The 8,971-nt window shown below is 40.8% G+C and overlaps 1 protein-coding gene and 1 long non-coding RNA gene across 2 annotated transcripts in view; one reads left to right on the forward strand and one right to left on the reverse strand.

Moving 5' to 3' along the window:
- Positions 1-3,231: 3,231 nt before the first annotated feature.
- Positions 3,232-3,943, forward strand: LOC103609928. Its single transcript, XR_552175.1, has 2 exons — positions 3,232-3,277; positions 3,834-3,943. It is a non-coding gene; the product is annotated as an uncharacterized LOC103609928 (long non-coding RNA).
- Positions 3,944-6,949: 3,006 nt separating this feature from the next.
- AAED1 (AhpC/TSA antioxidant enzyme domain containing 1) overlaps positions 6,950-8,971 on the reverse strand; it is an 11,957-nt gene continuing 9,935 nt past the window's right edge. Inside the window, exon 6 of the mRNA XM_008594185.1 lies at positions 6,950-7,328. Coding sequence (XP_008592407.1) covers positions 7,201-7,328 — 128 coding nt within the window. The 3' untranslated portion in view covers positions 6,950-7,200. The remainder of the gene's footprint in view (positions 7,329-8,971) is intronic.

Genomic DNA, 8,971 nt, shown 5'->3' on the forward strand with positions numbered 1-8,971 from the left:
GCAAACCTCGGTGTTGCTCCCACGCCTCGCTCAGCCAGTGAGCGGGAACCGGTCTGTATGTGGGATCTGAACCCTTGGGCGGGAGCGCCGCCGCGCTTCCCAAGTGGCGCACTATCCAGTGCGCCACTGGGCCGGCCCCTAAAAACTATTTTTTAAAATAAAATTATTTCTAAAAATTTTAAAACTTTGTATCAATGACCTGAACTTTAAATATAACATAAGCAAGATTATTATGCTTAACACTTATTTATATACTTTATTCCATTTCTTAGCTGAAATCTGTCTGACAATATCATTGGTACTTTTCTGAAAACTATTTTTAATATGGTTTTATTTTTAACTTTTCAATAAAATTGCCTACAACCTCCAAATTTTCGTTTTACAGTTAAATGACTTGAAATTGGTGACCCCTTCATTTGACTCTTCTCTACAGACCATATTTGCCTTGGGTTGAATGTCACCCCAAAACTTAATCCCCACTATTATCTGTTCAGGGTAGGAAATCCTATTATGGTAACTGAAAGGTGGGGCCTTGAAGAAGTGATTGGATTGTAGCACTGTGCTGTCTGGAGTGAATGAATTAAAAATGGTGGTCACGGGGCCGGCCCGGTGGTGCACTGCTACAGTGCGCCGCTTGGGAGCGTGGTGGCGCTCCGCCGAGGGTTCGGATCCCACATACAGACCGGTTCCCGCTCGCTGGCTGAGCGAGGTGCGGGAGCAACACCAAGGGTTGCAATCCCGTTGCCGGTCCCGGTCCGGTCCGGGGGCGACACTGAGGGTTGCGATCTGTTGCCGGACACGGAAACAGACAAAAAGGAAAAAAATAAAAAATAAAAATGGTGGTCAGGGGCATGGTTCTTAGGGCTTTTATTTATTTATTTATTTATTTTTTCCCTTTTTGTCTTTTTTCGTGTCCAGCAACGGATCGCAACCCTCAGTGTCGCCCCCGGACCGGACCGGGACCGGCAACGGGATTGCAACCCTCGGTGTTGCTCCCACACCTCGCTCAGCCAGTGAGCGGGAACCGGTCTGTATGTGGGATCCGAACCCTCGGCGGAGCGCCACCACGCTCCCAAGCGGCGCACTGTAGCAGTGCGCCACCAGGCCGGCCCGTGGTTCTTAGGGCTTTTAAAGGAGAGTGAATGAGGTTAGTGTCTCTCTCTTGCTTCATTTTGCAATGGTGTCACTGTCACCACCACCAAGACCTTCATCAGCTGTGTTCCCTGGACTTTGGACTTCCCAGCCTCTGAAACTGTAAGCAATGAATTTCATTTTCTTACAAATTACCCAGTTCCATGTATTCTGTTATAAGCAATAGCAATGGACTTATACAATATTTCAAATGGAGGGTATTGTCTCTATAGGTACTGAAGTACCTGGTGAACTCAGAACAAATTTTGCTAAATGGAGGATATTTTCAAGTCCAATTTTTTCATATTAAAAACAAATACAAGGGCTCCAGGGTTTGATCCCTGTACCAGCCAGCACCACCCCCCCAAAAAAAGTTTGCTACCACTAAGGAAAACACAGATTCACAGAGCAGTTCTTCAGATGCCTCATTTTTTCTTTTTGGTGCAGCAGGCAGGTACTGGGATGGAGCCCTGGACCCTGGTATTATCGGCACCATGTTCTAACCAGCTGAACTAACCAGCCAGCCACTAATGTTTTTCAGTGTCTGCTCCATGATGAGCAACGAAGAAAGTGTGGACTGCTGGGCCGGCCCGGTGGCGCACTGGATAGTGCACCGCTTGGGAAGCGCGGCGGCGCTCCCGTCCGAGGGTTCGGATCCCACGTGCAGACCGGCTCCCGCTCACTGGCTGAGCGAGGCGTGGGAGCAACACCGAGGCTTGCAATCCCGTTGCCGGTCCCCGGTCCGGTACGGGGGCAACACTGAGGGTTGCGAGCACTGGATAGTGCGCCGCTTGGGAAGCGCGGTGGCGCTCCCGCCCGAGGGTTCGGATCCCACATACAGACCGGTTCCCGCTCAATGGCTGAGCGAGGCGCGGGAGCAACACCGAGGGTTGTGATCCTGTTGCCGGTCCCCGGTCCGGTACGGGGGCAACACTGAGGGTTGCGATCCGTTGCCGGACACGGAAAAAAGACAAAAGACAAAAAAAAAAAAAGAAAGTGTGGACTGCTATGCTTGCTTTTCAAAAAATTATTCAGCATCAGCTTCTCGCAGAAATTTTGCTGTTTGGTCTACTCTACATGTACATTTTAAAAACTGGTAAATTTTGTTAAAACTATACGATATCATTTCACACCCATTAGGATGGCAATTATAAAAAAAACCCCAGAAAACAGGAAATGTCAGTAAATGGAGAAACTTGAACCCTTGTGCATTGCTGGTGGAAAAGTAAAATGGTGCTGACACTGAAAACCATTACAGAAATTCCTCAAAAAAATTAAACATAGAATGCCCATCTGGGGCCGGCCCATGGCTCACTCGGTAGAGTGCGGTGCCGATAACACCAAGGCCGCGGGTTCGGATCCCATATAGGGATGGCCGGTTTGTTCACTGGCTGAGCATGGTGCTGACAACACCAAGCCAAGGGTTGAGATCCCCTTACCGGTCATCTTTTTTAAAAAAAAAAAGAATGCCCATCTGACCCAGGAATTCCTCTTCTGGGTACATACACAAAAGAACTGAAAGCAGGAATTCAAACAGATATTTGCATACCATGTTCATGCAGCATTATTCACAACAGCCAAAACGTGGAAAAAACCCCAATGTCTATCAATGGAAGAATGAAGAAAATGTGGTATGTAATGGGATTTTATTCAACCTTAAAAAAGGAGGTAATCCTGTCACATGCTACAACACGGATGAACCTTGAGGACATTATGCTGAGTGAAATAAGCCAGTCACAAAAGGACAAATATTGTATGATTCCACTTATATGAGGTACCTAAAATAGACTAGTTTATAGAGACACAAAGTATAGCAGTGGTTGCCAAGGGCTGGGGGAAGGAAGAATGGGGTGCTACTGTTTAATGGGTACGGAGTTTCAGTATGAGATGATGACAAAGTCTGGAGATGAGGGTGGTGACAGCTGCACAACAATGTGAGTATACTTACTGCCACTAGCTGCCCACCTACAAATGGTTAAAATGGTAAATTTAATATTACGTATGTGACCACAATTCTTTTTTAAATTGGTAAACTTTAACTATAATCTCTATTTTCATTGACAGATTATCTAGACATATGAATTCTGTGTGCAATACAACAAATACCAAATACATTTCCACTCCATAGGTTTAATTTAGTATGAACATTATTTTTTATCAAAATATGTATTCATCCAAATTTGTACTCATCACCACATTCCCTGTTTATTTTTTTTTTTTTTTGTCTTTTGTCTTTTTTCCGTGTCCGGCAACGGATCGCAACCCCCAGTGTTGCCCCCGTACCGGACCGGGGACCGGCAATGGGATCGCAAGCCTCAGTGTTGCTCCCACGCCTCGCTCAGCCAGTGAGCGGGAGCCGGTCTGTATGTGGGATCCGACCCCTCGGACGGGAGCGCCGCCGCGCTTCCCAAGCGGCGCACTATCCAGTGCGCCACCCGGCCGGCCCCCTGAACATTATTTTTTTTTTTTTTTGTCTTTTGTCTTTTTTCCGTGTCCGGCAACGGATCGCAACCCCCAGTGTTGCCCCCGTACCGGACCGGGGACCGGCAATGGGATCGCAAGCCTCAGTGTTGCTCCCACGCCTCGCTCAGCCAGTGAGCGGGAGCCGGTCTGTATGTGGGATCCGACCCCTCGGACGGGAGCGCCGCCGCGCTTCCCAAGCGGCGCACTATCCAGTGCGCCACCGGGCCGGCCCCATGAACATTATTTTTTATCAAAATATGTATTCATCCAAATTTGTACTCATCACCACATTCCCTGTTTATTTTTTTTTTTAACTGAATTCAGGGCAGTATTCACCCTGATATCAGATGTTTTACCTTTGAGAGAAGGAACTTCCAAAGGTTTAGCTTTGACTTTGTAAATTGAATGAAACAAAGGGAACTGTTAGCTCCTTTTTTAGGAATGAACTTATCTGATTTTCTACTTACAGTACATAACACTGATACGCAATCGGCGTCCTATAACTGTTTACAAAGTTTTCTGCTAACAGAGCCAGTACGTGAACAGCTACTACATTTTTAATGTGTGCATAAGAAATCATGCAATTAAAAAATGAATGAGAATATAAAAGAACTCTTTGATCTAAATGAAAAGTCATTCACAATTTGTGTACATGTACCTTCTGCAACTGCACATCCTAAGTCACCTTCCGGAACACTCTTCTTAAAATTACTACTGACTTTGAAGTAGACGATGTTGCTTCTTTAGAAAGTTTGTTTTCTAGTTTTCATGTTGTCAGTGTTACCACTTTGGCTCCCGTGGTAGATGGTAATGTAACACACATTTTATTCAGGTTTCTAGTTCACCATCAACCTTCTTGAGAAAAAAAATTTGATTTTTAAAATTAAACTTGTAGTTTCATTTTATGGAGGTTCTTGTTTCCACAGCAGTTCATTACAGAAGACTTAGAACAAATTTCCTCACTGGGTGCCTTGGCCAATGGAAGGATTTGACCATACTCTTGTAAGGTTGTAGCTCTTCCAAGTCCCAGGTCTCAGGCATATGTCTTAGGTCCTACTTTATGCAAATGTCTTAGTTTTAACTCTCTACTGTATCAGGCTTATGAATTGGCCAAGAAACAGCCTTCTCTAATCCCTGGGGTGAATTCGTGATCCTCAGGGCAGTGTCACCAGCCTGGTTCTTCTTCTGTTCTTGGCCCTAGTGGAGTTCCCTCACTTTCTTGTAAACTCAGCTTGAAAAAAAGATGTTGTTTCTTCTCTGTAAAGTGGGGATGATGATGGTGATATTAATTCCACAAAGTTAATGTATGTAAAGCACTTGGAATAGTGTCTGGCAGTATTAGACAATATTCTTTTATCCAGTATTTATTTCCACGTATTTATTGCAGGGCGGGTTTTCAGAATTTCAAGTCCAGTATATGACTGGATGTGGAATGTTTATATAGTTCATAGCACAAGTTATAGGTAATTTTATATTTTATACATTTGTTTGGATATGCAATTTAGGACTGTACTGTACTTATGGAACTGCACCCTCCTGAAGCTACATAAAGAACATTTATTTATCTTAGGAAAATATGGTATACATTTATAAACATATAAATTTTTTGTGTAGGCTTATGATTTAGCAGTTTTAAGTCAAAAATAGCAAAGAAATCTGGATCACCAGTCTTTCTTTAAAAAAAAAAGCACAAAATAGTTTGAATTTTATGAGATATTTCATTTTAATTGATTTAAAAACATGATTTGGACTGACTGGTTAGCTCATTTGGTTAGAGTGTGGGGCTGATAATACCAAGGTCCAGGGTTTAATCCCTGTACCAGCCAGCCACCAAAATAAAAATTTTAAAAAAACATGATTGTCTGGGAGCATTTCTCTGTGTTGAATGATGTTTCCACAGTTGATCCTCACATTTGGCTCCCGGTAAACTTTACAAAATTATAACAGCAACAACAACAACAAAACCTGTGATTGTCCCTGTATATAGACATGAAAATACACTGACATATTTGGATATACTAAATATATTTTTTGTGGCTTCATATTCTTTATATAAAAGTATTATTAAGATCAAAGCATATTACACTTGCTAAAAATTACCAATATTTTGATTTTTCTGTAATTTTCATCAATTTCTGGAACACTTCCCCACTAAACATATTAAGATTCTAGAAAAATAAAAGATGACAATAGTCCTCTAATTAAGAGCAATTTGGGGGTGAGAAATAGCAATGTCTAAGAATGTGCAACCAAACTACAGTGTACATTTAAGTGAGTTTTTAAAATTTAAACAATTCTTAAAATTCTTTCAAAAAGCATATTGACCACACTTTAAATACATGTTTTTGTTTTTTTTTTTAAAGATGACCGGTAAGGGGATCTTAACCCTTGACTTGGTGTTGTCAGCACCAAGCTCACCCAGTGAGCAAACTGGCCATCCCTACATAGGATCCGAACCCGTGGCCTTGGTGTCGTCAGCACTGCACTCTCCCGAGTGAGCCACGGGGTCTGCCCTTAAATACATGTTTTTGTTTTTTTTTTAAAGATGACCAGTAAGGGGATCTTAACCCTTGACTTGGTGTTGTCAGCACCAAGCTCACCCAGTGAGCAAACTGGCCATCCCTACATAGGATCCGAACCCGTGGCCTTGGTGTCGTCAGCACTGCACTCTCCCGAGTGAGCCACGGGGTCAGCCCTTAAATACATGTTTTAAATATCTAAAACAAATATTTTTCTCCTTAATTTCCCCCTATCCCCCCTCCCAAAAAAAACCTGTTGGAATGGCTGGGGAGGGTGCAGTGACAAGGTGCTCTGGACACTGTGGGAGAGGTTCGGTTTGCCACAGTTCCTGAGTGAACCAATCTCCATGGAAACGTGGACTGCAGCCTGTGTGATGTGCACTTTTGTGGAGGTTGTTATGTAGGTATATATTTGTTATGTAATGTTTAAGGACCTTTTCCTGGCCAAAAAAACTTTAATCATGCTCATTACAGAATAGTTGAGAATACAGAAAAGTATAGAAAAGAAGATAAAAACACCTGTAATCTTACCACATAGAAATACCTACTGGCAATATCCTGTCGTATGTGTTTCCTGTCTTTTTTCTAAGCATATAAATATATATATATATGTGGTTATATTGTTCACAGAATTTGATATCTTATTTCTACTGAGTAAAATGGTATTGAGTTGCTTTCTCTTCGCCTTATATATTCTTCATAAGAATTTATGATTTTAATTGCCAAAAAAAATCTTTCATTGAATGGATATACCATACTGTAAAAGATTTTAAAGAGTGGTATTTATAATTTTACAGTTTAAAAATTTTATTCTGTGTATTTGTATTTTTACAGCTATTAAAGTTTTATTTTGTGTATTTGTTATTTTATAGAACTTTAAAAGCTATGAAATTAAAAATATATATCATATTGACAACTGATGCCTCTCAGCATGCAATTCAACTGGTACATGGTCTCTTTATGTTTTCATAAGCCCTCAAAGGCTGGGAAGAGCCAGCAAGTTAGACACTGCACCAGAATATTACACCCCCACATTTCAGGTCACATTCATAAGGGTCCACTTGCAAGCAACAGATTCCATATTGAGTCACACATGGAGAACTGAAGGTCTGCTTGTAAAGTTCACGTGCTGAACTCCTACAAGCTGTAAAACAGAGTTTATGGGTTTGTGATCCAACCTGTTCCTATCACGATGTATAAAATGGATGGTGTTACCTGAAAGAGATAAGTATTATTCTCATTAGATTTATTGCTTACTAGAATCAAGGAAGCTTTTCAAGTTTTAATTAGTCCAAAAGGAAAAATTAATTTTTTGGAGTATTTTATATTCACTATATTCTCTATAATTCTCATAATATTTAAAATTATGGTTATAACATTGTCAGGATTATGATTAAATTAAGAGTGTTACTTAGTGTTTTATGAGATCAAAAGGGAAATATTTTTAAATTATAACCTTCTGTTGGGTTTTATTAAATATAATTAAGAAGGTCAAGGGTTCAGATCCTCTTACCAGCCAGCCATCAAAATAATAATAATGAAATAAAATAAATATACTTAAGTAAAATGTCCTGCTAGACAGGCCTGTCAGATGGAACTAACATAGATGTCACACTGGAAATTCATATCTGTTTCTTAAACATAATATGGAATAAATCACTTGCTTCAGAAAATTCACTACCAAATAGTGATTTAATAGGCTATCTGTATTATAACCATAGTCCAGAATAGGCTCAAAAAGAAGGCATTGAGACAATCAGTTACAAATATACTTAGATTGTACAATATACACAGTCCTTATATCTGCTAAATAAAATCAGTCATAATTTATAATCAAGGTTCTGTTTACTTTGATTCTTGACCTCAAGACCAGATTTTTAACTTAAAATATTAGATTCAGTACCATAAGAAGCATGTTTCCTGCACTGTACTCAGCTGCCATCTACAGCAATCACTAGGTATAATACCACAGATTGGCTCATTATCAAGTGAGGCAAAATGAACTGCTGGGTTAACCATGATACAGATTTTTGTACAGAAGTACACCTAGGCTAGCAGGTTGGCTCACTTGGGCGTGGTGCTGATAACACCAAGGTCAAGGGTTCAGATCCCCGTATAGGCCAGCTGCCAAAAAAAATAAGTACACCTAGCTCTTTTCCTTAGAAGAGCTATATTGTTTTTTTCCAGCAGGCACTATCAAAATGTTCTCCTTATGAATTATCTTCCCACTCGGCACACAGATGATGCCTTCCTGTGCTCTTTGTTCTTAACCCAATGGAAGGTGCGGTCAAATGATTCAGAGGAGAGACTCAAGAAACAACCCTTTCCAGTTGTAAGGATGGAAACAGTCATTCAAAAATATGGGTCCATGTCACTCTGAGCTAAATCACAGGATTCATCTCACAAAACAGAGCTTCCCTGTTAACTAATCAAACTGGTGTAAATACATGAGAGAGGGAAAGGAAGATTCTGGCTATAGTGTTACCCCTGCAAAAAGCCAAAAAGTCATAATACTCTGTCAAAATGCTCTTTCTAAAGTCTTCCTTTTAAAAATCTGGAATGTATGAAAGTAAGTATTAATTTTATAACTCTTAGGAGTTATGCTCACTAATGTGGACAGTTTTTTGGTTTTGGGGTTTTTTTTTTTTGCAACTTGCTGGTATGGGAAACTGAGCCCTTAAACCTTAGTGTTACAAAGCTGTGCTCTAACCAACTGAGCCAACTGGCCAGCCCCAAATGTGGACAGTTTTAAAGAGAAAGAAGAACCAAGAAAACAATACAGTGCTAACAACAAAGTGTTTTGGCTTTTTGGCAATGTCAGCTATGGGTGTTTGTCCCTTACTGGAAAACTTGAACAT

This window comes from Galeopterus variegatus, unplaced genomic scaffold (assembly GCF_000696425.1).
Source record: "Galeopterus variegatus unplaced genomic scaffold, G_variegatus-3.0.2 Scaffold10319, whole genome shotgun sequence".
NCBI classification, from domain to species: Eukaryota; Metazoa; Chordata; class Mammalia; order Dermoptera; family Cynocephalidae; genus Galeopterus; species Galeopterus variegatus.